Genomic DNA, 25,197 nt, shown 5'->3' on the forward strand with positions numbered 1-25,197 from the left:
ATGCCATGTCGGCGGGTGCCGTTCTCTGACTTTGACACTGATGCTGGTGCTCGGCTGATGGGCGCGGCGCGGCGATCCGTGACGTGCACTCGGCGGACAACGGTTGTTAGGCCAACGTTTCAAAGTGGTTTCAACTCTTGGTGATCCGCCCCTTCACTCCGAACGTGCGTTAGAATGTTGGCCCGCACATTGTTCTACTGCCCCTTCCCGCGTATCCTCAAGATTTATAGTCCGGCCAGGCAACTGACATTGGATGACCACTCTCTCATCGGCACAACTTGGCCCTCAGTCCGCCTAGATGATTCGCTCCGACGGCGGCAACATCCAAATCATCAACCCCACGTTCATCATCAACGGCGGAGAAATGAGTGAAGATGACGAATGGGACGTCTTGTGAGTCTGCATCTGAGCTGGTACTTGGGAGGCTTTCAGCTCACGTTCAGCGATGATCCGTATCATCCTTACTCGTACCACGACACCCATGATCCCCACTCGTACTACCAGGTGCAGCCATCGTCGTGGCAAACGCTGCCCCGGTACAACTCCTGGAGCTCGGCTTCCCCGCGGTACACCTATCCTTCGATCATGCCAGCCTCCGCGGTGGCGACCCACGCTCTGACATATCCTCCTGGCAGCTACACGCGCAACTACACTCGCGACTACCCACCCAACCACGTGCGCGAGTACACGCCGAATTATAACTACAACTACGCACCGAGCTACCGACCCGTCTCTGTTCTGGAGGACCCACACCGGCCCACCCCCACTGTTCCCCCAGCTCAACCTCGTTACACTGTGAGTCCCCTATCTACCCACGCTCAGCTGACATCAGTACACTTTCACGCTGGACCGCGATCTCAGCCTGAGCGACAAGCGCCGCATCCGCCGCTGGGCCGAGGAGCTCGGGAGCCACTACGACGGTGAGGTGCCGTTGGTCGCATACTCACTAACGCAACGGCAGTCCATGTCCTCCGCCGCGACTGGTCTTACAATCAGAACAACTGCGTCATCGGGTTCTGGTTCAAGACTGTTATGGCTGTTGGGCACCGCGTTCTGCAGCGAATGCAAGACCGACTTATTGAGGGGCTTGGTGCCCGGTGGGTGTTGGGAACGTGCGAGCCTGGGCTGACAAGTGAGAGTGCGGGTCTACGAGGAGGAACCCTACCGCCGAGTTCGCTACTGGGAATCCCAGGGCTTCTGATTCATCGACTTGCCTTGAATTAGGCCCACGGTCTTGTTTGAGATCAATTCCCAGTCCCAACAGACCTCACCCCGGCTGCTACCTTCACAACTGCTCCCCTTCCTCGCTCCTTGCCGGTGCTTCAAGCAAGCTAAACCGATCTCCCGCTCGTTCTCCACCCTGATGCATTTTTATTATAGTCTATGACCTTTGACGCGTGCACGGCAGGAGTTTGCAGTTGTAAGACTTGTTCGTTCTCATGGGTGTGGGGGTGGCACCAAGGGCACTTTTGACTCCGCTCAACCCACCCTTGAGTACATGGCATGTTTGCAATCCTTGCCGTGATCACACAGAGTGGAGGTGGTCCACTTTACCCGACACGACACCACAATCACCTCTCCTTTCACCTTTGTCACGCTTTGCACTCTTACTCATTTCCCACTCCCCCTGCTCCTCCCTTCCCAATGCTCGGCTGGATCAAGAAGGGCATCGGCCGCCTCCTCGCCTTCACTCAAGACGAGCCCGCGTGGCCCCCCGAGATTTCCGGCCCTTACCCGCACCAAATCCTCTGGCGTGACGACGACGATGTCTGGTGCCCTGGCCAGACCATTGTGAGTACCCTTCGCGCGAACCACGCCTGAACGCAGCACCTCCTCGACCCCAAGCGCAAGATTAGCGGAATGGACAGGCGCGTCCTCGCCGACCACTGGAACTACTGGAGCGAGAAGAACAATGGTACGTGGACACATACCTTGTCCTCGAGTGACGTGTCCTCGCACCTTGACGCTGACATCCCAGTCCCCGCGACTTTCGAGTGGGCCCATCGCCGTGGCTGCGACGCGCTCGCCATTATCGTTGAGCCAGGCTACAAGTTCGAGAAGGAGGACATGGACTACATCTTTGAACGCACAGAACGCTTCTTAAAACTCTGGCGGTCAGTTTGTAGCGGTTTGCACGAGCCCACGGTCACTGATGACGACCCCCACAGCATCGACCTCTTCTCCGGCGAGGTCCTGCACAGCCGCCTGTACCCCGAGTACGGCTACCACGTCAAGTTCGACCGCATCGTGCTCTTCATGCGCGACGAGGTCCTCTTCAAGCTCCGCGCGCAGGCCATGACGCCGCACATCATCGAGCACGGCCTCAAGTGGAAGATCGGGGGCTGCAAGGGCACGCCGCCGTGCAGCCCAATTCACATCCGCACCGTCGCCGACAACTTCAAGAAGTGCGGCATGTGATGTTTGTCTTTAGTAAATCAGTAGAGGAGCCAAGCGACAGCAGAATGTGACGAGAAATGAATACGTTGTGATTCAAACCAAGGCCGATATGTGCACGAGTAGATAGTTGGCGATCTTGGCGCCGAAACAAGACTCCAAAGTGCCGCATTTGCTCGTGCAACGGCCCGTGAGGGTGCTAGAAGTGCACAGATCCTTGACACAACGAAAATGAAAGAGTGCGGAAGGTCGGCCTCGAGACAATAGCAGCGCATAACGCCGACGACAACCTCCGTGAAACAGATGTGGCTGAAACGCCTGTTATCTCTCGCTCGAGCCAAGTTTCAGATTACCTACACCTGGGTCTTGCTCCATACCTTGCTTTGCCCCCGCTACATCTTCTCGCCCTCGTCTTCACAACGCCGGTAAATGCCGCAAAGAAACTGCAGACTGCGCCCTCGCCGCCCACGCACCCCCTGCCCCCGTTTCTTAATCTCTCGTTCTCCTATGTATTGTCTCTCCTCACTTTCTACCCAAACAGCACCCAAACAGCACCCAAACAGCACCAACAAAATGTCGACCGCCGTGGCCGACCATTTCTGCAGCGTACGTCACAGCCACTCATACCTCACCCATGCTGAACGCCCCAGTACTACCACGTCATCCAGCGCCCGTTCACCGATGACGAGCGCCGTGCGATTCGTTTGGACGCCAAGCGCTACCTCCGCGACAATGCCAGTGAGTTGCTCGTCAGAGTCAAGTCACTCGAGTACAGCTGACGTCCTTTCGTAGTAAGGTGCTACCTTTCCTTCGAATCTGTGGACGACACCAACTACGTTGTTGGCTTTATTGTCCGCGCAACCGTCATCGAGGATGTGCACATCGACCAGATCGTGAACATCATAATGTACCACACGGCCGAGAAGTCAGTTTTGTCGGACGCTGGGGGAAATGACATACTGACACCCCAGGGTCGAGCGCTACACCCGCGTCGGTGTCAACTACCACAAGCCCCGTCCTGCCGCCGTTCTGGCCCCCGTTCCCTTTGATCACCCTGCTGGCGGCGATGTCACCGAGGGAGCCGGAGCCGCCGTTCACCCTCCCTCGCAGTGAGCAGCGCACCCGCTCATGGGGTCCCCGCGAGTCCGCGCGGCAGGCCGTTTTTGGTAGACGATTGATAGTGTGCTTCAGCGCAGAGGTATGCATATCCATCCCTTGACTTGGAGCAGCATGGGTTAGCGGCGGCTGTGGTGCTGGCGATGTGCTGGCGCGACAGATGACTGGATTGAGTTGTGTGTGGCGGTTTCTGCTCCCGCTGCCGCACGAAGGGCGAGATAAGGCATCATGACATTTCAAGCAGTAAAGTACCACATGCATGTGTCCGCTCGCCGTCTTCAATGATCAAGTCTCCCAGAGGTGGACGTCGTCACATGCACAAGTTGCAAGGCGGTGACGATCAGAAAGTGCATGCTACTCCCTCCCCCTCCCTCCTCCCTCGCCCCACCTCCACCCGGAACTTCACGGCGATATGTGCCTCCTCGCACAGCACACACACAATACACTCTCACTCTCTCAGTGCGCACATCGACCTCCACGTCTCCACCTATTGTCCACTGCGTGCCCAACAACGTCCAGCCGCACGCTCTCTCGTCTCACGCCCTCATAGACCTTGGAGGGCGAGCGCAAGTGTTCTCTCGCCTACTCTACACGCCCGGCACTCTACTACACACGCCCACCCGCTCGCCTCAACACACTTCACTCTTTTCGTTACTCTCCTTTACAAGCATGACGCCTTCCACCACCGAGACGCCTCCCGCGGGGAGTGCCCCCGACAATGGCACGGCCTCCGACCAAGTCACCGACGCTGGACGCGCTGTGCCCCAGACCGACCCTGTCGACCTTCAGGAATGGCTTGCCGGCGTCCAGGCTTTGAATTCGGTGTTGTTTACCAAGGTAAACTCACATACCACCTCGCGAGCTGACACGAAGTACACCCTCACGGCGGCGATTGCTCCCACCTTCCCAGTCGCCGAGTTCATGGAGCTCACACTTCGCTCGATGCTCCACGAGATGAACGGTGAGTACTTGCCGATTCGGTCATACGCTGACATGCAGCTGGGATTACATTCACCTCCACTTGGACTGGTGGGGAGTTCTTTGACACGTTCACGATCTATCCTGCCGGTGGTCGCCCCTTCAACCGTGTCCAGCTCCTCGCCACGGCGCGACACTTCTGTAGCCACGTCGAGTGCGAGTGAGTGACAGCGTGTTAGACTGGCACTGACCCAAGTGCTACTTTCCGCATTGAGCCTGCGATCCCTTCGCTCGTCGGTGTGGTCGACACGCAGTATCTCACGACTGCCGACGGCCGCCACCTCACCTGTGACGTCATGTGGCTCTAAGTCACCGTCAAGAACATCTCGGAGTCAGCCGCTGGGCGCGACACGACTAGACGAGCGCTTGCAGACTCGTTAAGGACAATGCAAAGGTCGAGGCGTATGGTGGTGGGCACTGTCGAGTCGGTGACCTGATTCCTCAGACCTCGTCTCGCCCCGCGAGTTAAGGCTTGCTACCAAAGGCCCAGTACACCCACCGTCGGTTTGAATTGCTATGCTTACAGCTGGCTCGTGGCGACCAAAGCACTGCTTAAAAACACTCATATGAATGAGATTCGAGGGGTTGAGTGTTGTTGTCACTGAGATCTGCTGATCGCCACACAACCAATTTGATCCCGCCCCCGGTCTACTTCGACCACCGCTATCTTTCGCTGTTGATTCTACCCACTCACTCACTCTCACAGACATCACTCGGTCAAGCAGCAACAAGTAGCCAATGCATCAGATCCCCACACTGGATACCATGACCGTCATCGTGCGTGTTCCTGTGCAACGCCCCCCGCTGATCGCCGCAGTACATGTTCACCCCCGGCGTTCCGCTCGCCGAAGGCGATGCGTACGCCCTTACCGCGTTCGCCGAGATGATTCTCAAGGCCAATCATGGTGAGATAGAGACCTGCTCTTCGCACCTAACAATAGTTACCGACTTCTCGTTTGGCTGGATGGCCGAGCAGTTCGGCGGCCACCCGCATGCCTTCGTGATCGAGTACCGCGGCGTCGAGCTGTGGATCCCCGTCCCCGCTGTCAGCCGCATTGCTCGCTACATCGCCATGTGCTGCTGTTTTGAGTGAGTGCAAGATGTAATGCACGAGACCACAAGCTGACACCCACCCTGCGTGACCATCTCCTCGTCGCCGGCCGCCCATTGGCACGCGGACAAGTGGACGACTGACATCGGTGTCTACCAGTAGAGCAGAACAAGGTTCTACAGTCATTCAGCTACCAGTGAGAGTCTCACATGCAACCGAGTCGACGCTGTCAACGATGCAAACCAATTCTTGACCAGATTAGTGGCCGCTATTGATCCAAACAGAGGGCGCACGCCGGGGTTCAATGCTTCACCCCGGATCCTCATTGCCATCACTCATGTGGTGCCTGTGCAAACATCGTGGCACCGGTAGCTGACCCTTCCTGCAATCCATCAGCTTGCTGCCAAACATGACCAGCAGTCAGCCCATAAAATTCGGCCATCTGAGGTTGTCGCATCCGCTCTCTCCTTCTTCAATCCAACTATCCAGCCCTCCTCCAGCCTGTCGTCCACCCAGCCTACCCCCAACCCAACCTGTCCACCATTCACCTTAACCTCCATCCAGCCTACTCCCCTCACTACTTGCACCTTGACAACAGCCTTACAATGGCTAACCCCTACGCTGCTGTGCCCCCTATCATTGTTCCTGGCGACTGCCGCCATTCGGTATGTTCAAAGACTATCTCAAGTTGGCCACTAGCTGACGATTATGTCATAACAGTTCATATTCCTGGCAGTCAATACTGCGTACACCAGCCACCAGCTGAATGCTATTGAGGTTCAAGCCAGGAGCTTCTTCCACACCCACGGTGGTTCGTGGCAGCGTTATACATACGCAAATCCGCTAACTGCTGCTCCAGTTGCCATCCAGGAGTTCCGCTCTCGTAGCAATGAAAACAACGAGCTCAAAGGCTTTCAAATCGACGTGGGATTAAGCCCTGATATCACGGGTGATCTTCATATCCGTGACATCGGCAAGGCCGTCGAGGATGCTGTCAACGACATGTGTGTGCCCATCGAGGAAGACGCTGATCGTTTTGTAGGCTCGGGCATGGTTTTGCCCTCATCAACAAGCGCCCGGGCTGCCAGCCGAACAAGAAGCGCGGCCCGATCCGCAAGCGTGCGCCTGTCCTCCGCCTATTCCGTTGGTTTTAGGCAGAGACGCTGTCGGTTATAGTTTAGTTTAGATAGATTTAGATAGATGAGAAGAAAGCAAAAGAAGGCAAGGCAGGCCCAACCCTAGCCGAGCACGATTGGTACTTGGATATTCCTTTGCCAATCAACTTCTTTTGTTATTATGTATGTACGTTAGTGGGTGAAATTGTCGAGTGCGGCCCTCGGGCGTCAAAGTGGCGACGATTAATACGAGTTGGAATGTCCGCCACAACTCAAAGTGAGGGATTCGGAGGATCAATGGTCACATTCGGACCGCCGAAACCCCCTCGCAGTGCACTGTACCGCGAACAACAGAAATGCAGATGTGTGCTTGGCATGCAACGGGTAGCGCTTGGTCACGGGGGGCTGACGGCTCGCCCCCCACGTCTACACATATAGGGGTACAAATGACCCACCCCCTCCCCCCTTCTGCTGTGTCCAACAGTGACTCAGTCAACCACCCCTCCAGTTCAAACCCCCAACAGGTCGCTCTCAAATGTATGCAGGTCTGTTGATGTACCCACCGAACGACACCCCTCGGTGTTGACCGCAACACTGCTTTGTGTTGATGTGCCAAACATCTGACTCGGGCCTCCTCCCAGGCCCTGTGAGCCCCTGGATCCTCAATGCCATCACTCATGGGGACATTCAGTGCCGGTGTAAACATCGTGGCACTTGGACTGCTGGTCCGGCCTGCGATCCATCAGCTGGCAGCCAAACACGACATCCTGCAATCTATAAAGCTTGTGGTGCTGGACATCACATCTCTCCAATCAACTTATCTCCCTCATCCAACTTCTACTTTACCAACCCCTCATCCAGCTTCGACTTTATCAACAAGACTGCAATGGACAACCCCCACGGCACACTTCCTGCTCCTGTTTCCATTGTGAAGCGCCGCGGTTCGGTATGTCCCAAGGCTCTGGCCACCAGCTAACGACCGCGTCTTTGCAGCTCACGTACCGCGTTGAGACCATGTTCTACACCAACCGTCAGTTCAGGGACGTCGAGGCCTGCGTCAATGACTTCTTCATTCAGCAAGGGGGTGAGTGATATTCAACAGCCTCATTTGCTTACTTTATCGCAGTGTACAATAAGATCAAGTGTGTCCCGCTTGAAAACAAGAACGGTGGCCCCATGGGATTCCAAATCGATGTCGCCATAGACGAAGAGGAGGTTACCCAGAAGGTTGAGCAACGTCTCCAGAATATGGGCGAGGACCTGAAGAAGGCTATCGATACCAAGTATGTAGGTAAACCAGGAAGACGCTAACGATCCCGAAGGCTCGCGGAGCAATACACCCCCACGAAGAAGGTTCAGAAGAGGGACAAGCCCAGCCCAAACAAGAACCGCGTCCCTCCGCTCAGCTTCCTTGGTGCCACCATCGGGAAGAACCTGAGATGCCGAAGGTCAAGAAGGCCAAGAAGACGAAGGCCAAGCTCTAGCTGAGCCTGAGCCGGGTCCTGGTTCTGGGGGTTGCCCCATTTCCCATCAATGTATGTAGATGCCCTCGTGCGTCGCCCGTTTCCTTTTGTAGATAGGCTTATGCATATCTTTCTAATTATTGGTTGTCGAGCTATACCCTTGAGTGGTGGGGTGGGGTAAGTTAAACGCGGCTAGGTGATGATGTATGAACAGAAGATCGGCAGTCACGTTGGGAAAACAAACCAAAGTGCCCTCGCATCTCACAGTAACACAACACACACAATAGCAATGCAGCTGTGTGCTTCGAATCCCACGGGCAGCGCTTTGCACATAGGGACACGGCTCGTTCGCACGTCTACCCGGCGGGGGGCATAGAGAGCGGACTCGCTCACCCACTTCTGCTCCGTCCCACCACTTTCTCACTCAGCACCCTGAACACCACAGCCAGTCGTCCTCATGTCCTCCATCTCCAGCCAAGCTGAGGACGGCTCTTCGCCTTCCACGATGAGTGAAGTTGAGGCGCCTTCCACGATGGGTGAAGTCGAGGACCAATACATACCTTTCAACTTCATTCCACCCGAAGCCGGCTACACCGCTTCCATCATGAGTCAATCTGACGACGGCTACCCGCCGTCGACGATGAGTCTGGAAGGTCGCTCCACGCCATCCATGACGAACCGATACCAGGACAGCTTCGGACCGTCCTCGAGTAGTCAAGATGGAGACCGCTCCGCGACGCCCTCAACAACGAGTAATGCCGAAGACCCCTTCGCGCCTGCCGCGACGCCTCAATGGGAAAACCAGTTCATGCCTCGAGACTACCACCTGCCGCTCTTGACCGACAACCACGTTCTCGTACGTCCACCGTCACCTGAGGACCCCACCTAACGTCGCCGCAGTACCTCTTCACCACACGGACCAACTACCAGCTCACCCGCCCCGAGACGCACGCGGTCAAGAACCAGGTGGAGGAGGAGCTACATACGGCTGATCGTAAGTGTGGAACCGACACAAAGCTAACCGCGTCCTCGCAGTTCACAAGTTTTCATTCATTTGGCTCTCAAAGTCGTTTGACGCCGGTCCGCACGGCTTCCTCCTCCAGTTCTCCATCATGGACATGCTGGAGCTCCCCCAGGAGGTGATTGTCAACATTGGCTGCTGCCTTGTGGTGAATGCGCATACGGAGTGAGTTGAGCCCCCTACCGCACCACCACGCTAACCACAACCCAGCGTCGACGCGATCCGTTACTATCCCCGTGCGGTCAACGACCCGAAGGAGGTCGAGGTCGCGCCGCCTGGATACCGCAAATACACCTTTCGCCACATCCCATAGAACCACATGAAGTTTATCCCAGCCCATGAAGCGTGTTAGTGCGCATGAAAGACGATGTCAGTGGCGGGTGGGGCGACGGTCACACGGCATGACCAGAGTGTGTCAACCTAAGAAGCACTTGGGGGAGTCGAGCCTGTCACTGATCTGCTGGGGCCTTGGGCACATTCTTCAAACTCAATATTGTCTTGATGCGAGACAAAAGCGCGGTGGAACAAATCACACCCAGGTCCTGATCGCCATCGAGGTGATAAAAGCCACTCGCACCCGGGACCGTCGCCCTCGGCACGTGGCATTGTCCACCAGGCGTGGCGGGCTCGGGGGTCGGGTTTGCCGCACACCGTGCTCCGTGTGTGCGTGGGGGTGTGGTGTGTGCTGGGTTCTGGTGCGACATGCATGGGGCCTGACTCGCTCGCCCACGCGCAAGCACACTCAACCCCTCTCGCGTCCGCGCACCGCCGACACACCCATCCTTTCCACACCGTCGTCACACACCAACACTTAACATTGTCATTGTCACTCTCACTCTTCTTACACCACACATCCTCTTGGTCCACGTCCAACATGGCTATCATCACCGGTCCCAACCACCCTGTTAACTGCTCCGCCCCGGTGGAGTCTGGCTCGGCCAGCACGCACTTCGTACGTTCACTCCTCGCGTTGTCTCTGAACGCACAATGCTGACGAGCAGGTTACCGTCATGTCTGACTGCGAGTCGCCGTGGATGGAGGGGTTCACCGACCACCTCGAGGATTTCATCCACAGGACTCTCGACGACGATAACAGTAGGTTACTGGGCGAGGCTTTGTACACAACGCTAACACTGCCAAGTCACCAAGGACGAGTTCAAGCTCGAGTGGGAGACCACTGGCGACCACCCCAAGGGCTTCACTCTTCGCTTCGACCAGTACATCATTAGCGCCGAGGCCTTCTGCAGGATCAGCAACTTCATGATCATCTATCTTGAGGCCCCGTGAGTGGGCGAGGAGCGCCGCGCGCGTAGCACGTTGCTAATACCACACAGGGTCGTGGTCACCATGTCGCCGGGCCTCCCCCTCCGTCGCACTATGCGCTTCCACATGGACTGCGCTACCGACACCAACCGCCTTGTCATTTGGCAGACCTGCGCCCGTTTTCCCTGCATGCTCTAAGAGAACAGCTGGAAGAGCGGACTTCTTGTAGCTGTGCTCTTGAAAGCTTGCTGTCGTAGACACGTAGACAATCTGTATGCCCCGCTCCATGCAGCTTGTCGCCAGTGTGGACCCGAGCAAAATTGCACTTGACGCCAAAGGATGTGTTGTCGAGGTTCAGACTCGCCATCGTCGACTCGCGGATGACCATCAATCTGGCGTCGTCCCACTGCGCCGCCTCATAAGAACCTGCTTCGCGCATCCTATAACACCCAGCCTGTTTCACGCTCCTTCTCCTCTCAACCCCACTTGCGCCAGCCAACATGTGCCCCACCAACGGCAAGCCCGAGGTACGTCGCCACCCCACTGTCAGCAGTAACAGCACTCACCGCGGCAGATCATCGTTGAGAGCAACGTCCGCGACTGCGACAAGCTCGGCGTCATCGCCATCTGTCGCTTCACCTACCGCATCCTGTCGACCAAGATGGAGCGTCACCTCGACGGCGCGTGCCAGAACGGCTCCTCGTCGTCGGGCAAGTGTGCCCAGTTCTACTTCAAGGCCAACCCCACCTACCACGAGACGCTCGGCACCCTCCACATCAACATCGTGTGCAGCCAGCCTCTCACCGCGTCCGAGGTCCACTGGATCCGCTGGACGGCCGACAAGTGGTGCAACACGCCGTGGGTACTCGGTCGCAGGCGCGCTGACCAGCAGCGTCAAGATTTACACGTACCCCGAGATCCCCAAGGAGCAGTACACCTAGGCGCGCGTCGAGTGCACAAAACAAAGAAAAGGTCGCTGAAGAGAGGGGGTGCATTTTGTGTAGGAACCATGCATGGGTTGTAAGGCGACGACGTTGGAGGCGACTGGCTCGGTGCAGCTGGTGGTGGCGGGGATTGACCCACCCCCCACGCTCATGACCGTACGGTGGTGTGTGCTCATGGTGGGGGATAGCTCTTGGGCAGTTTTACTCGGCGGCGGCGGCAAAACTGATCTGGCATAGGTGGTACGGTGGCAAGCGTTGAGTGACGAGCGCACCAGCCGTGTTGTTGTGTGGCCGCCGTCGCGCCAGATGATGACGCCGCCACGCGCCGGCGCGAGAGAGCCAGTGTGCGCACCTCGAGTCACCCATCATTGTTCACTCGTCACCCAACACCCTCACAATGGCCCAAAAGGTGGAATTCGGCGGCAAGGTGAGTTCTATCTGTACAAGAACGACAGCTGACCCCAGGCCGAGTTCTGGATCGACCGTGACTTGAGCACGTTTGAGCAGTCGTTCTTCCGCACTTTCCTCATCAACTTCTTCATTTCGCGCAAGAGTGAGCTTGGTGCGTAATTGCTGCTGACGGCAGTCACGTATGAGGCCCGCTACTTGTTTGAGCCTTCGGCGGAGGAGAGTGAGAAGGGTGAGGAGAGCGGCACGAGCGACAGCGACCACAGCAGTGCGGCGAGTGAGGAGAATGAAGGCACCAACGGCAGCCAGGCCACCGAGCGCAATGCCGCATCCAGTGCGGGGACCGAAGGCAGCGAGGCGACCGAGGACGTCGAGGCGATCGCAAGAAGCGAGGTCACCGAGGCCAGCGACGAGAGCGCAAGTAGCGAGGAGACCGGCCCGCCCAAGCAGCCATGCGGCTTCGGCATCTCCACCCTCCATCTCCTCACCCCACCGCACATCCAGCTCATCGCCAGCAAGCTCTCCCTCCTGGCGAAGTGCAGGTACGTTGTTTGTCAAGACAGCGCTGACACCCCCAGCGTCAAGGTCAAGACGTGGCCACGGCACCCGCCCCCGCCGGTGGGGTGGGACCGGCTGTCGGACGGCGAGGTCGACGAGGACGACCTGTCGGCCAAGCATCGTTGGTGGGTCGACTCCGACAGCGACTCCGACAGCTACGCTTCCGACCAGCAGCCAGACAGCACAACCGACACCCCCGAGACAACGCCGCTCACCACCCCCGCCGACGAGGAGCCACGCTCCGACTGGCAGGGCTGTGATACTGACCCGCGCGACAGGCAAAACTGGCAGTCGCGCTGGGTGGAGGACACGCCGTGCGAGACGGACATTGACCGCCCGCAGCCCTTGGGGCCGGTCTACCTCGCGACGATTCCGGGGGCCGCCGAGGCGTGGCAGGACGACATGGTCGCCGACTGGGTGGCCCGCGGTGCAGAGGACAGGAAGAACGCGCGCTGGAGGAGCGTGTACAAGCTTGCTGCTACACACGCCGCTACCTACGTCTTGGGAGCGCAAGCAGTCCGCGAACACACAGTCCGTCAACGACGCATGAGTTGGTGGGATGGATACGTCTCGCCGCTCCTGTACAATACCACGGCTATCGTCGTTGTGCGCTACCGCGCGCCGTCGCCCGTTGGGTGGGTCAACGTGATGGACCATCGCCTGCGGCGTGCTTTCAACTTTTAGCCGCGGTGTGTGGACCTGGAGTGCGTGGAGTGCGTGGGGCAAGACGACGGCGGCGAGCGCACCCGCCACGATCGCCGCACCGCACCCCCCGCACCACCAACAATTAACAAAAATGCGCCATAGCGCACAGTGCATGCATGTATGCCCTATCGTTCAGTATGTGCGTTAGAATGGCCTATGAAAATGCATGCATAGTGGTAGAACGGATGGATGACTGCCTCAGCGTGCTCGCCCACACACACCATGGCTCGAGCGTGTGTGCCGGTTGGCACCGTCTTCTCGTCTGCCCTGCGCAGCGCCGGTGTCAGAATACCACGGCGGGCTGGCCAGTCAAAGAGGGGATCCGGGTGGCCATAAAGCCTGCACGTCTTCCCCAAACACTCGACATTCAATCCCTCTCTTCTCCTCCAACCCACCACCCACCACACACCAAGCACAATGGCGTCCGGCTTCCCACCGCGCGAGCCGACCCTCCCCAGCCCCAACCTCTCGAGCAGCGTCATGCTCCCGCACCTCTCCAACGTCGACATCGTGGTATGCTCACCCTCTGTGTCCAAGCTCACGCCAGTACGAGTTCTCGCAGAAGGCGAGCATGCCGTACGACGCGCCGCACTACACGCGCCTCCACATCCGCCTCCACGACCTGTGCTGTCGTTGGCCCGGTGGGTTCTTCTTGCCTACGCACAATACGCACCGCTGACGCACCCTCAGAGGTCGAAAGCTGCTCCGTCGACCGCGCCCCCGCCCCCGGCAAGATCAAGATCACCATGAAGCCCGGCTTCGCGCTGGAGACGGTCTGGCTGCGCTACATCGCCGACTACGTGCGCTACGTCACGTGGCACTTGTGGGTGCGTAAGTGGGAGCATGGCTGACGTTTAGGCCCGAGGCCTTCATCTACGCCGATGGGGAGGTCGTCACCAACTATGCTAAGATGATTGGCGATGAGTGGGAGTAGGTGGGGAGTATGTAGGGGTGCTGCTGCAGGCGGGAAGTAGTAAAACGAGCCATGCATAGTCATACCTCTCATACTGTGGAGCACCCGATCGAGTGGTGTGTCGCCTACAGTGGGTGAGCGGTCAAACAGCGGTGTACATCAGTCTGTGCGACCAAACGAGCACCAAACACCAGTGTTCACACTTGACTCAACTGCACCACCACCACCCACCCACCCCAACACAATGCAAGCCGACCAGACGAGCTACCCAGCCCCGCCCCGCCCCCCACCGCTGTACGCCATATCCGGCCGCAGCGTCGCGACCTCGCGCATTGTGAGTCACCACCCCGCCGACGCCGCTGACAACAGCACGAGTTCGTCATGGCGCGCGACGAGGCGTTTAGTCTGGGCGAGTACCTCGTCATCAAGCAAGAGCTGGGCGACGCGCTCTCGCGCGTGGGGGGTGGGTTTGGCTCGTTACCCATCTCTGAGCCTGCTGACGCACGCAGGCATCGCCTCCTTCACCGTCGCCCGTCCGCCAGCCGTCGGACGCGTCCTCGTCACCATGGTCCCAGGCAACTCCCTCCGCACGCGCGGCAAGACGTTCGTCGCGCAAACAATCCAGTGGGCGACCGAGCTCCCGTAGGTGTCCCCGCGCGACGCGAGCTGACGCCCCCAGCGTGCGGGTCAAGCGCCACGACAACCGGTTCATCGTCGACGGCGTGGTCGTCACCGCTGAGGGATGGCGCGTTAATGGGGCTGAGGAGAAGCCGCGGACTAGTGGGGCGAACTGGGGTGTCGTGGCCGGGGCGGGTCGCTCGGCTCAGGCGGCACAAAGTGGTAGCGGTGGTGCTCGTTAGTGTCTGGTTAGGTTTACACGATGCCACACTCGTCGTCGTGCATCAGCAAGTGGCCTCGTATCCCTTCACGTCGACCAAGAGACTGACTGGCTTGTAGCCTGGCACATGAGCAAGCTGTCACTTGTGTTTGCGCCGTGACTCGACTCACCCACCAGCGCGGGACGAAGCGGTGATGGTGTGTGTGGGTGGGTGGGTGGGTGCGAGCGAGCGACCCAGCCAGCCAGCCACGTCGTCGCACAACACCCCATCCCCCTTCCACTTTCTCTTCTCCTCCCACGACGACCAACCCACCAACAATGCCGCTCATAGTAAGCACCCCCACCCCACCCCACCAACACCCGGCCACTAACACACGTAGTACGAGCTCTTTCACCCCAACAGGCAGGCGTACACCGTCGAGCAGTGGCACGACCTGCGCGTGCGCCTCTTCCACCTGCTCGGGGAGGACACGAGTGCGTCGTCCGTTTCCGCCAGTGTCACACTGACCCCAGCAGCTGTGCGCGAGTACGTCCTCTCGCGCCCTCCCGCGCCGGGCCGCGTCCTCTTCGTCATGGAGGACCGCTTCACGCTGAGTCGTGAACAGCTCGGCCGTCTCCGCGGCTGCCTCTTCTGGGTCGTCGCTGTGCCGTAGGTCAAAGGTGGATGAGTGACTGTGCTGACGCCCCAGCCACCACGTCCGCGTCGTGGAGGACGGCGTCGTTATCAATGGCCGCGCGGTGCCGCGCGAGCTTGTTGGCGAGGAGGGGAGCGACGACGGGAGCTCCTGGGCCCACATGCCTGAGGAGTACGAGGAGGAGGGCGTGCTCCCTACTTAGTAGGACGCTGGGGTGCTTGGGCGAGTACGTAGATTGCCCATGCAGAACGTGGGGGTAGCCAGTCGTCGAGGCGAGACGCGTACGGCGAGCTGACGTTAGCTGTTAGTGACTCTACCCTCGCAGCGTCAACACATGAGTCCCACCCACGCAGCAGTGCACAGTCCATCTCAAATGCTAGTCGATCTATTCAGTCAGATATTAAGTACTTGCCCAATGCAGAATCTAATGATGTCCTTAGCCCAGGAAGGTAGCGATGGTGCCGAGCGTTCCGACAATGACGCTCGGGATGAGGATGGCCCAGTCGTACCATCTCCAGCCGAAGATGGTTGCGCCGGCCCAGATGGGGATGACAATCATGGTCGCGACAGCGAACGCCGAGCCGAGGAGCGACATGACCGTCTCAAAGCTCGGGACGATGAGCGCGCCGATAACGAAGACGAAGGCTAGACCGAGGCGCACGCAGGGGCGCACAAACGCCTTGAAGCGCTCATTCTTGTCGTGGCGCGACTCGGCCGCGATGCTGAAGTGCGACGCGCCGGGGTCGACAAACTGCGACGTGGCTGGGTCGGGGATGTAGGCCGCCGAGGACTCCTCGTCCTCGGCGTTCTCGTACGAGCCGGTCGGGGACGACGGGCGCGTGATGTAGCGTGGGGTGGGGGCGCCCTGGGGCACAAGGATGGTCTTGTGCAGGTCAAAGTAGCCGAAGATCATGTCGGCGAGCTGGGCGTGTGTCAGTGCAGCTGGCTGGTCTGAAGACAGCGGTCACAACTCACAGGCCTGACTCCAAGAGCAATCTTGGTCAATGGGTTGATGGCCACCATCCACACAGCGAACTGGTTGAGCCAGGGCGACACGCCGGGCGTGCGAGCAAGGTCCTTGCTGACCTCGTCGCTGACGTTTGTGCCGTACATGAGGTAGCCGAACACGGCGACGATGAAGTAGACGGCGGCGGCGATACCGTAGCCGATCTCGCAGACGCGGTCGGCCTGCTTGGGGTTCTTCATGTCGTGGATGAGGTTGGGGATGAGGCCGTGGCCGCCGAACTGGTAGGTTAGCGACGTACGCGACTATCACCTACGCCTGCGATAAGGAGGCCAAACACTGTGCCGAGCTTGACCCAGCCGTGGGCGGGCCAGAGGTCGGTGTGTGCCGGCTCGCGGATACTGCCTGGGCTGTGGGGCGTCGTGATGCCGGTGAAGATGAGGATGGCAATAAGTGAAACGGTCGAGAAGACGCCCAGGGCCGACGAGTACGACAACAGGCGGAGGGGGAGAAAGAGGGTCGGGATGACGACGACGAGGCCGACGACCTTCCACTGGTCCGACGTGTAGATGGGCCACACGGCCTCGAGCGAGTCGGCGTACAGCACGATGAGTGCGATGCTGCGGGGTGTCAGCGCCGCGCGCGCGCTTCCGTCGACTTACATCCACGCCGCGATCTCAATGACGAAGAGGATGCCGACAATCTTCTCGCCACGACCACCGAGCGCGTAGCCAATGACATCGGTGAAGTTGCGCAGACGGCGGTCCTTCTCAATGATACGGATGAGGATCTTGAGGCTGCGCGGAATGTCAACAACGTGCGTGGATGCGTTCACTTACGTGAAGAGGGTGACAAGGCAGATAATCAGGAGGAACAGCGGGCCGAGGACCCAGCCGGCATGTGCGATGGCGATGGGTGCCGCGAGGAGGCCGGTACCGATGAGGTCGCCGAGGACATTGAGCAGCTGGGGGTGTTAGCTGGACAGGGAGAGGGATGAAACGGGAGGGCAAGCGCGTCTCGAACGGGCGCGGCATCGGGCCGCATCGCTCACGCCAGATGGAGATGGCTGATGATGCGACTACGAAGCTTGCCCCCGGGCGCACACTCACCGTCGCACCAAAGCCACTCTTTCCGGGCTTCCAGATGACGACCTCGCGCCCGTCGTCGCCAGACTCATCGCTAAAGTCATCGAGGAAGTCCTGTGCGGGGGCATACACGGCGGGGTTGGCGTTGTTCTTGACGAGCGGGGTGCGCTCGTTTGCGCTGGTACCCGGGGCAAAGGAGACCTCTGCGGGCATGTTGAACAAGGAGGAGGAGGGAGGGAAAGGGAGGGAGATGGAGATGGACGGTGGGTCAAAATATTGATTTTGTTTTCTGGCAGGTGGAGGTGGAGGAAGGAGGCTCGTGGGTGGACGCGGGTAGGTCCGGGCTGCAGCTGCTGTCGTCGCACGTCGCACGGAGTGGTGGTGAGCGGCAAGAAAGCACGTACGACAGAGGCGGCGCTGGCGAGACGTCCGAGCTGTAGATACGCAATGACCGGAGGACGCGAAAACAAAAGACGCACAAGAAAAGCTGCTAGCTCGGTTGGTGATGGTGCTGTCGAGGCCAGCCAGCCCAGCCAGGTCAGGTTGGAGGCGTCGGCTCGGCGGCGTCAGGCGGCGTCAGGGTCAGACCGCAATGGTGTCAGCTGTCGTCGTCGTCGCGGGCCTGGCGAACAAGGCGGGGCGAGCAAGCGGACGGCCATCCGACTGGCACTGGAGCTGGCACTGGCTAGGCACTTGTCCTGCTCGTGCAAGACACGCGGATGCACGCCCTTTTGACGTGCTCAACCGTGCTGGCCTGGTCAGCTCTAATGACGTAGAGAGGAGATTTTTCGTGCTCGAGTCACGAGGTCAGGAGAGCGTGCCTGCTTTTCACCAGCTAGTTAGGCGCGAAGAAAGTGATCAAGTCATCTCGGATCGTAGAGGGGCATGTTGCCGAGTCGTCAATGTAGCGATCGAGTCGGTGCTGCTCCGCATCTTGGCGGGGACAGCGACGCGACGCGACGTGACGAGGACAGTGACTGTCCTTGAACGCGTCTGATCTAGCCTGACGACGACATCGGGATATCGGGGAACTGGGCAGGGGCGATTCCGCCCTCCCGCGCCCGCGGGGCCACCACATCAAACGCGACGCGCGGGCGGGCATTGAATGTGCTCATGTGCTCGTCGGGCATTGAACGGGCACGACGCGTCGTTACTCGTCATGAATCAAAGACCGCCCACAGTCGCCCCCTTCAGAAGGAGGCAAGCCTGAAGACGCGTCAGCCGCTATCACCAGCCAGATAAGCAGACCCCGCAACTCACTTGATGGTGTGAAACACTGTCCATTTGCGTCAATTCATGGTCGCGTCGTCGTGCGCAGTTGTAGTGCATGCAGTAGTGCAGGCACTGTCAATGTCATTAGTCACGGCGAGTGCTCGCTGTGCACATTCTAAATGACTGCTCACCGAGGTTTCACTCTAGTAGCCTTGCTGTAGTGAGCGTTTCATGCCCGCACAAGGGCGAGTGCTGCGGCCCATTCCACAATGAGGAAATGGGCACTAGACTAGATTGTCGCTCGGCCATTGCCCACCACACCAAAGGTGTGCCCACCCGCGGGCTGTTACGCACCCGGGCATGGCTAGCATGCAAGTGATATAAGAGCAAAGCCGGCGCGCATGCAAGGCTACTCGCTCCCATGCACTTGTTCGCCACCTACACCACCACTACCATGAGACTAGCCATCCTCGCCCTCACTTTCGCCCTCTTCGGCTCTTCGGCCCTCGCGGCGCCAGCCAAGCTCCCGCTAGCCGCGCACGCTTTTGCCGCCTCACGCGACGGCATCTACGCGGCCCCACAGCAGGACGCATTTCACTCTGCGGGGTCGAACGCGCTCAGCCTCGACATCGACCGCTCGCTCCGCTCTTGCCGCCTCGTCACCCTCACCATGGAGGGAGGCGTGAGACCATACACCCTCAGCATTGGGCGCGACCACGGGCGCTCGGGTATCGACTGGCTCCTCGAGGCCGACGATGTGGGATGGGAGTTTGACTGGACTGTCGAGGCCGACCGTGGATGGAGTGTGTGAGTGAAGTGAAAGTTGAGGGAGGTGAAGATCAACGCTGACGATCAACAGTATTGTCCAGGTCACCGATGCGCTCGGCGACGTTGTCAAGCGCACCTTCCCCGTTCTGCCTGGAAGCACGGCGTGCCTCCGGAGGGTTTGATAGCGCCGAGATGACGACGAAGCAGCACAGAACGACAAGACCGAGCAGCAACAACAACAAGACTTATGGCCGAGATGACGAACCACCACCACCCAAGAGTCCACACCACTCCGACGCCGACGCCGTCGTCGACGCCGTCCGACACACCATGAACCTCTTCCCCTTCGCATACCATTTGTACATGAGAACTCCCAGTGTCGTGCTTACGGCTCCACTGCTATGCATGCCGTACTGGGGCAAGTCTCACTAAAGAGACTAGTGTACATTGCAACTGCCGGCAATGTCACGTGCAAATTCTAGATGGCCGGTTTATGTAGCTGCCCCGCATTCCACCAATGTTCTTGGCATCCCTCCATCCATCCATCACCTCACTTTGCCCCACTCTTTCCAACTCCACTCTTTCGGACCAACCGAGACAAGATTGCTGACACGTTAAAGCAACAACCCCAGCTACTGACACCTCGCTTACACTCACTCAACCGCCCTCCCCCACCCTCCAACACCCCCGCAAGCCATCTCGACAATGGACGCCAAAAGGCCAAAAGGCACGACGGCGTCCACTTCATGGCACGTGAGGCCCCACACTACAATTGTCTTCTTCGCTGCTCGTCGGCGACAGCTCCGCTTTGTGGTCCCCCGGCGCTCCGTGTCTCGAGTATAAGCGAGCAGCCCCCCTCCGAGGCACCGCGACTGTTCCACCTGCCCTGCGGATTCGATAAACGCTGTTGCTGCAGCTGTGCGGCTGCAGTGCGTGGTGGCCCGCGTGCCGCCGAAACCTTATCGGCGTCGGTGCCGCCCGGTCCGCCAACCGAGCCGTTGGAACCGCTCCTCCTACTCTGAAACCCAAGATGCCGTACCGAGATTCTGGGGTACGACGGTTCCTCGCTTGCTCCTCTCGCCTGTACAGGGCCGCTGCTAATCATCGCCAATGCAAGATTCGATATGCGTACCTGTCTCGAGCAACCCAGCAAGCGGACCTGGGGCGTGGCTGGAGGATGGCGGACATGGAGCGGACGAGAGCGACGGCAAAGATGCGGTTCGAGCTCGTTCTTGGCGGCACCGGTGCCTCTTGTCGTGCTTTGAGTGGGGGAACTGGGGCCCTCTCGGGCCATGTCGAGCCGCGAGTCGGCGTATAAAGCTGCTCTGTGGGGCTGGCAGAAAAGTCCATCTCCAGAACATCTCGCAATGGCGGCTCATCTCCTGGCCCTAGTCTACTTCCTCGCCCTCACTCCGGCGCTCGCGCACCCGTGGAAGCGCGCCGAGCTCGGCGTGCCCGAGTTCAAGCTCCCGGCGGTGAGCTAGCATATCCTGGATGCAGCTGACCCACAGCCCGCTTACGGCCCGCGCAACCCCTCGTTTCTCCTCGGCCCCGGCAAGGCAGGCGTCGCGACCGAGGAGAAGGTCTGCTCCGAGCTCGGCCTGTCCCTCATGCGCGACAAGGGCGGCTCGGCCGTCGACGCGGGTATCGCCTCGGCCCTCTGCGTCGGCATGATCAACGCCTTCGAGTCCGGTATCGGTGGTGGTGGCTTCATGGTCGTCAAGCCGTCGCCCAACTCGGGTGAGCAGGCCCAGCAGAAGAAGCGCAGCACGGTCAAGCGTCACAGGGACCGCTGCGGCGACGACGAGGAGTACGGCCACGGCGGTCATGGCGGCAAGGGAGGCAAGGGAGGTGACGGCGGCAAGGGCGGCGATGGGGGCAAGGGTGGGGACGGAGGCAAGGGCGGTGATGGCGGCCAGGGCGGCGATGGCGGCGATGGAGGCGACGGTGGTGACGGCGGCGACGGTGGTGACGGTGGTGACGGCGGTGACGGCGGTGAGGGTGAGGGCGGCAACACCCCCTCGACCATCTACTCGATCAACTACCGCGAGGTCGCTCCCGCCGGTGCCAGCCAGGACATGTACGCCGCGACCGGCCGCAACGGCTCTCAGATTGGCGGCCTGGCCGTCGGTGTTCCCGGCGAGCTTCGCGGCTGGGAGAAGGCGCACAAGCTCGGTGGTCGTCTGCCATGGCACGACGTTGTCCAGCCTGTCGCCGACCTCGGCGCCAACGGCTGGAAGGTCTCCAAGCAGCTCGCGTCCATCCTGTCTGGCCCCTACTCCGAGTTCATGAAGGACGACCCGAACTTCGCCGAGATCTACTGGCCTACCGGCTCCCCCGCCAAGGAGGGCGACACGATCTACCGCAAGAAGTACGCTGCGGCGCTCACCAAGATCGCCAACGAGGGCGCCGACGCGTTCTACACCGGCGCCATTGCCGATGACATCATCAAGGCCACCTCGGCGCGCAACGGTATCCTCACCCACGGCGACCTCGCCAACTACACTGCCGTCCAGCAGGAGGCTATCAGCACGACCTTCCGCGGCAAGACGGTGCACACGATGGACGCGCCGTCCAGCGGTCTCGTCATGCTCGGCCTGCTCAACATCTACGAGCCGTACTTTGGCCAGGCCGAGTGCTGGAGCACCGACGACATGTTCCACCGTCTCGAGTCGATGCGCTTCGCCTTTGGCGCGCGTACCAAGGTCTCAGACCCGGCCTTCAACCCCAACCGCACCCTCATTGAGAGCTACAAGACCAAGGAGTGGGCCGACGAGCAGCGCGCCAAGATCACCGACAGGACCCACGAGCCGGCCTACTACGGCATGACCCAGATCTCGCCCCCCGACCACGGCACCACGCACGTCTCGGTGCTCGATGCTGACGGCGGCGCGTTCAGTGCCACCACGACCGTCAACCTCGCCTGGGGCAGCCACGTCATGACGTCCGAGTACGGCATCATCCTCAACAACCAGATGGGTGAGTAGTTGGCAACCTCCCGTTGCGCCAGCTGACACACGCCCAGACGACTTCGCCGTCCCTGGCGCGCCCGACGCGTTCGGCCTCGCCCCCCAGGTTGCGAACTACATTGCGCCCGGCAAGCGCCCCCTCTCGTCCACGGCGCCCACAATCATCGAGGACGAGGAGGGCAACGTCGTGACCGTCATCGGCGGCGCGGGCGGCTCGCGCATCTTCCCCGGAGTCGCGCAGGCGATCCTCAACCTCGAGTGCGGCGACGACGTCAACCGCGCCATCCAGCGCCCCCGCTGGCACTCGCAGCTCAGCCCCAACGTCACCACGCTCGAGGTCGGTATCAACGACGACGCCGAGCCCAAGGACGTCGTGCGCGGCCTCGAGGACAGGGGCTACTACATCGCTCTCTTCGACCTCAACTACCCCACCAGCAACGTCCTCGGCGTGCACGTTACCGACGAGGGCGTCACCGCCGCCAGCGACTCGCGTCTCAACGGTGTCGCGGCGGTCTACTAAGCAAGAGATTAATAATACCAGTCAAAAGGGAATGAAACGGGCTTGCGCAAGGCGACGATTGTGAAGAATGATCTCTCCTCACGCAACACCCCTGTGGTCTTAACCACCGTCAATCATTCCTCCCCTTCCCCTCCGCACCGCAACACTAAGCGGCTCCAGCGCCTCATTGCATCACATCTCACTTGGGCACAACTTACGCAGCAACGCAACGTCACCTATCCCGCTGCTGTCATGCCGACGCCTCATACTCCCACGCCCTGTTCAGACTGACCCAGAACCGTCGATGTGACGCCCAACGGTGGCGCTGTCCGTCTCACCTCATCGCCATTCGTCACATCGCATCGTGCTAACCAAGCTCATCTTCACAGTCGCTTCGAACACCTCCTAGCATTTCACTGTCACAGCAAATCGTCACACGATGCCTCCCGCCCCGAAAGAGATGCAGGCCGCCGCTAAGCCCTACGGTCGCCGTCAGAAGCGTATGCCGTATCCTGTTATATACGTTGACCTCACAGCCACCACGACCCAAGCCGAGTAGGACATCAACATCCGCGACCTCTTTACCGAGCTGATCGGCAATCGCTCCGTCGCAAGTACCCTTGATGATGTTAAGAGTCGCGCCTGTATGGCTGCCTCCGTGCCTCCGGGTGGCAAGCACCGGGAGTTGAAGCCACCGGCTTGGGCATGGGATGGCGCTCGAATCGCTGATATTGCTGCCAAGCTCCGCTTTTCGGTCAACCCTCCGTTCAAGGTCAAGAAGGCAAGCAAGTACAGCACAACTACGATGAAGACGTCGCTGGGAGTTGCCGTGAACGCCAACCTCTCGGAAGCTACCGAGGTGGGTTTCACATTGTCGCCGGGTCCGAACCCTCTGATGCATTCCCAGATCGTCTTCAGCTCCAACGATCGATTCGAATTCTCCCCGCAGTCATGTGCTCACTGTGCCACAGTCGGCAACGACTACTGCTTCAGCGCCCTCGGCTACCCGAGCACCAGCTGTCTGCTCTGCCTGGCCGACGGCGTGAGATGCAGTAACAAGAAGAAGTCCGCCCGCCAGCGCCGTCGCGACGCCATGCTCAAGCTCTCCGGTGCGGTGACCGACCGCGAGTGGGCGGCCAAGATCTTCAAGGAGTACGAGAATGCGGAGGAGGACGAGGACGAGGAGGATTGAATGAGGGAGGGGCACCACCGCTCGAGTCTCGACCCTCGACAACTGAGAATGCAAAGGACATCGGTGAATCCGCGCCCCCTATCTTCGGGATAGACGACTTACAGTACGCCCTCGACCATTTCTGACGTCGAGACATGCGCCCGCTGAAACTGCTGACCGACGAAGCTTCGCGTTGTCCTCCTCACGTCATCTCAATCATCCAACATCTGTCACCCGACTCGTCACCCTCAGCTATATCTCACCACTCCAATGTCCAACTTCGCGACACGACCCCCGTAAACACCATGCCGTCAACGCCAAAGGACCGGTGGTCAGAGGACCCGAAACCTGAGGCGCGGCCGCAGACCCAGAAGCGTAAGCCTCCTCAGCGCGGATGCTCGGCTGACATGAGCAGCCCTTGCGACTCAGTTTGACTGGGATCTCATCATCAATTGTCTCTACGGCAAGCTGATTGGGGCGGGGGATGTTCGTGAGCTCCCTCACGTCCCTCTGTCGATCTCGGAGCAGTACCGTCGTCATCCTCATTTCGTAGGACCCTCGAGGGAGACGAATGCGGAATGGACTTGGACTGGCCCCACCGTCGTCCAAGACGCTGCTGGCATGCTCTGCTTCAACATCGCCCCGCCATTCAATGCCGAGAGCGACGGCGCCAGGGGCTCGAAGACGCGATTTGGATACACGGTGAACAGCAACCTTTCAAACGCCACGGCGGTGAGTTGGATTGTTGGCTGGTTCGTCGGAGTCCATACTCAACCGCCTCCAGATCGTCCTCGATTCTGGCAAGTGCTTCGAAAAGTTCCGCGATACATGCGATTACTGCGCCACCGTCGGCAACGAACACTGCTTCTTCGCCCGCGGCAACTCGCACCTGGGGTGCCTCCTCTGCGTTGCCGACGGCGTGTCGTGCAGCCACAAGACGAACCTATCCAAGGCTGCCCCAGCGAGCATGAAGCGCCGGGAGGCTGTGCTCAAGCTCGTTGGGGCTGTTGGTGACCACGAGTGGGCGGCCAAGGTGTTCAAGGAGTACGAGGCGGCCGAGGAAGAGCTCTAGGGTGGCTTGTGAGCGGCGTCTGTGCTGTCAGCATCGGCCGGGGCTTGTGGCGGAA

General features: G+C 59.8%; 17 protein-coding genes across 17 annotated transcripts; 16 read left to right on the forward strand and 1 right to left on the reverse strand.

Annotated features, from left to right (window-relative positions):
- Positions 1–298: 298 nt before the first annotated feature.
- On the forward strand, positions 299–1,201 carry LOC62_06G007855 (uncharacterized protein; the record flags this gene model as incomplete). Its single annotated transcript, XM_062774377.1, has 5 exons — positions 299–393; positions 444–795; positions 833–920; positions 962–1,097; positions 1,138–1,201. The coding sequence occupies 5 exons, from the start codon at positions 299–301 to the stop codon at positions 1,199–1,201; spliced, it is 735 nt and encodes a 244-aa protein (XP_062630361.1).
- Positions 1,202–1,644: 443 nt separating this feature from the next.
- LOC62_06G007856 (uncharacterized protein) lies at positions 1,645–2,418 on the forward strand (the record flags this gene model as incomplete). The annotated part of the gene is made up of 3 exons (XM_062774378.1): positions 1,645–1,791; positions 1,828–1,915; positions 1,979–2,418. The coding sequence occupies 3 exons, from the start codon at positions 1,645–1,647 to the stop codon at positions 2,416–2,418; spliced, it is 675 nt and encodes a 224-aa protein (XP_062630362.1).
- Positions 2,419–2,967: 549 nt separating this feature from the next.
- Positions 2,968–3,507, forward strand: LOC62_06G007857 (uncharacterized protein; the record flags this gene model as incomplete). Its single annotated transcript, XM_062774379.1, has 4 exons — positions 2,968–3,000; positions 3,045–3,132; positions 3,187–3,319; positions 3,366–3,507. 4 exons carry the CDS (start codon positions 2,968–2,970, stop codon positions 3,505–3,507), a joined length of 396 nt encoding a protein of 131 aa, XP_062630363.1.
- A 672-nt stretch (positions 3,508–4,179) lies between these two features.
- Positions 4,180–4,796, forward strand: LOC62_06G007858 (uncharacterized protein; the record flags this gene model as incomplete). The annotated part of the gene is made up of 3 exons (XM_062774380.1): positions 4,180–4,471; positions 4,510–4,648; positions 4,685–4,796. 3 exons carry the CDS (start codon positions 4,180–4,182, stop codon positions 4,794–4,796), a joined length of 543 nt encoding a protein of 180 aa, XP_062630364.1.
- Positions 4,797–5,308: 512 nt separating this feature from the next.
- Positions 5,309–8,142, forward strand: LOC62_06G007859 (uncharacterized protein; the record flags this gene model as incomplete). Its single annotated transcript, XM_062774381.1, has 5 exons — positions 5,309–5,393; positions 5,430–5,577; positions 6,582–6,682; positions 7,781–7,937; positions 7,977–8,142. 5 exons carry the CDS (start codon positions 5,309–5,311, stop codon positions 8,140–8,142), a joined length of 657 nt encoding a protein of 218 aa, XP_062630365.1.
- Positions 8,143–8,787: 645 nt separating this feature from the next.
- Positions 8,788–9,451, forward strand: LOC62_06G007860 (uncharacterized protein; the record flags this gene model as incomplete). The annotated part of the gene is made up of 4 exons (XM_062774382.1): positions 8,788–8,973; positions 9,018–9,111; positions 9,153–9,303; positions 9,349–9,451. The coding sequence occupies 4 exons, from the start codon at positions 8,788–8,790 to the stop codon at positions 9,449–9,451; spliced, it is 534 nt and encodes a 177-aa protein (XP_062630366.1).
- A 561-nt stretch (positions 9,452–10,012) lies between these two features.
- LOC62_06G007861 (uncharacterized protein) lies at positions 10,013–10,599 on the forward strand (the record flags this gene model as incomplete). Its single annotated transcript, XM_062774383.1, has 4 exons — positions 10,013–10,090; positions 10,140–10,233; positions 10,280–10,421; positions 10,473–10,599. The coding sequence occupies 4 exons, from the start codon at positions 10,013–10,015 to the stop codon at positions 10,597–10,599; spliced, it is 441 nt and encodes a 146-aa protein (XP_062630367.1).
- Positions 10,600–10,901: 302 nt separating this feature from the next.
- Positions 10,902–11,342, forward strand: LOC62_06G007862 (uncharacterized protein; the record flags this gene model as incomplete). Its single annotated transcript, XM_062774384.1, has 3 exons — positions 10,902–10,928; positions 10,976–11,259; positions 11,294–11,342. The coding sequence occupies 3 exons, from the start codon at positions 10,902–10,904 to the stop codon at positions 11,340–11,342; spliced, it is 360 nt and encodes a 119-aa protein (XP_062630368.1).
- A 400-nt stretch (positions 11,343–11,742) lies between these two features.
- LOC62_06G007863 (uncharacterized protein) lies at positions 11,743–12,995 on the forward strand (the record flags this gene model as incomplete). The annotated part of the gene is made up of 4 exons (XM_062774385.1): positions 11,743–11,772; positions 11,811–11,907; positions 11,932–12,295; positions 12,332–12,995. 4 exons carry the CDS (start codon positions 11,743–11,745, stop codon positions 12,993–12,995), a joined length of 1,155 nt encoding a protein of 384 aa, XP_062630369.1.
- Positions 12,996–13,433: 438 nt separating this feature from the next.
- Positions 13,434–13,950, forward strand: LOC62_06G007864 (uncharacterized protein; the record flags this gene model as incomplete). Its single annotated transcript, XM_062774386.1, has 4 exons — positions 13,434–13,529; positions 13,564–13,657; positions 13,707–13,839; positions 13,875–13,950. 4 exons carry the CDS (start codon positions 13,434–13,436, stop codon positions 13,948–13,950), a joined length of 399 nt encoding a protein of 132 aa, XP_062630370.1.
- Positions 13,951–14,173: 223 nt separating this feature from the next.
- Positions 14,174–14,773, forward strand: LOC62_06G007865 (uncharacterized protein; the record flags this gene model as incomplete). Its single annotated transcript, XM_062774387.1, has 5 exons — positions 14,174–14,263; positions 14,299–14,392; positions 14,439–14,571; positions 14,609–14,709; positions 14,757–14,773. 5 exons carry the CDS (start codon positions 14,174–14,176, stop codon positions 14,771–14,773), a joined length of 435 nt encoding a protein of 144 aa, XP_062630371.1.
- Positions 14,774–15,085: 312 nt separating this feature from the next.
- On the forward strand, positions 15,086–15,604 carry LOC62_06G007866 (uncharacterized protein; the record flags this gene model as incomplete). The annotated part of the gene is made up of 4 exons (XM_062774388.1): positions 15,086–15,097; positions 15,148–15,241; positions 15,284–15,416; positions 15,457–15,604. The coding sequence occupies 4 exons, from the start codon at positions 15,086–15,088 to the stop codon at positions 15,602–15,604; spliced, it is 387 nt and encodes a 128-aa protein (XP_062630372.1).
- AVT1_1 (Vacuolar amino acid transporter 1) lies at positions 15,394–17,900 on the reverse strand. The gene is made up of 7 exons (XM_062774389.1): positions 17,476–17,900; positions 17,206–17,330; positions 17,029–17,163; positions 16,683–16,986; positions 16,378–16,647; positions 15,752–16,324; positions 15,394–15,693 (listed from the first exon to the last, which is right to left on the reverse strand). The coding sequence occupies exons 1-6, from the start codon at positions 17,662–17,664 to the stop codon at positions 15,839–15,841; spliced, it is 1,509 nt and encodes a 502-aa protein (XP_062630373.1). The 5' UTR covers positions 17,665–17,900; the 3' UTR covers positions 15,394–15,693; positions 15,752–15,838.
- Positions 17,901–19,117: 1,217 nt separating this feature from the next.
- Positions 19,118–19,613, forward strand: LOC62_06G007868 (uncharacterized protein; the record flags this gene model as incomplete). The annotated part of the gene is made up of 2 exons (XM_062774390.1): positions 19,118–19,470; positions 19,523–19,613. 2 exons carry the CDS (start codon positions 19,118–19,120, stop codon positions 19,611–19,613), a joined length of 444 nt encoding a protein of 147 aa, XP_062630374.1.
- A 1,185-nt stretch (positions 19,614–20,798) lies between these two features.
- Positions 20,799–22,972, forward strand: ggt1_1 (Glutathione hydrolase proenzyme 1; the record flags this gene model as incomplete). Its single annotated transcript, XM_062774391.1, has 3 exons — positions 20,799–20,906; positions 20,943–22,410; positions 22,457–22,972. 3 exons carry the CDS (start codon positions 20,799–20,801, stop codon positions 22,918–22,920), a joined length of 2,040 nt encoding a protein of 679 aa, XP_062630375.1. The 3' UTR covers positions 22,921–22,972.
- Positions 22,973–23,338: 366 nt separating this feature from the next.
- Positions 23,339–24,091, forward strand: LOC62_06G007870 (uncharacterized protein; the record flags this gene model as incomplete). The annotated part of the gene is made up of 4 exons (XM_062774392.1): positions 23,339–23,399; positions 23,436–23,454; positions 23,515–23,758; positions 23,807–24,091. The coding sequence occupies 4 exons, from the start codon at positions 23,339–23,341 to the stop codon at positions 24,089–24,091; spliced, it is 609 nt and encodes a 202-aa protein (XP_062630376.1).
- Positions 24,092–24,375: 284 nt separating this feature from the next.
- LOC62_06G007871 (uncharacterized protein) lies at positions 24,376–25,142 on the forward strand (the record flags this gene model as incomplete). Its single annotated transcript, XM_062774393.1, has 3 exons — positions 24,376–24,445; positions 24,486–24,802; positions 24,855–25,142. The coding sequence occupies 3 exons, from the start codon at positions 24,376–24,378 to the stop codon at positions 25,140–25,142; spliced, it is 675 nt and encodes a 224-aa protein (XP_062630377.1).
- Between the last annotated feature and the right edge of the window lie 55 nt (positions 25,143–25,197).

This window comes from Vanrija pseudolonga, chromosome 6, assembly GCF_020906515.1.
Source record: "Vanrija pseudolonga chromosome 6, complete sequence".
NCBI lineage: Eukaryota > Fungi > Basidiomycota > Tremellomycetes > Trichosporonales > Trichosporonaceae > Vanrija > Vanrija pseudolonga.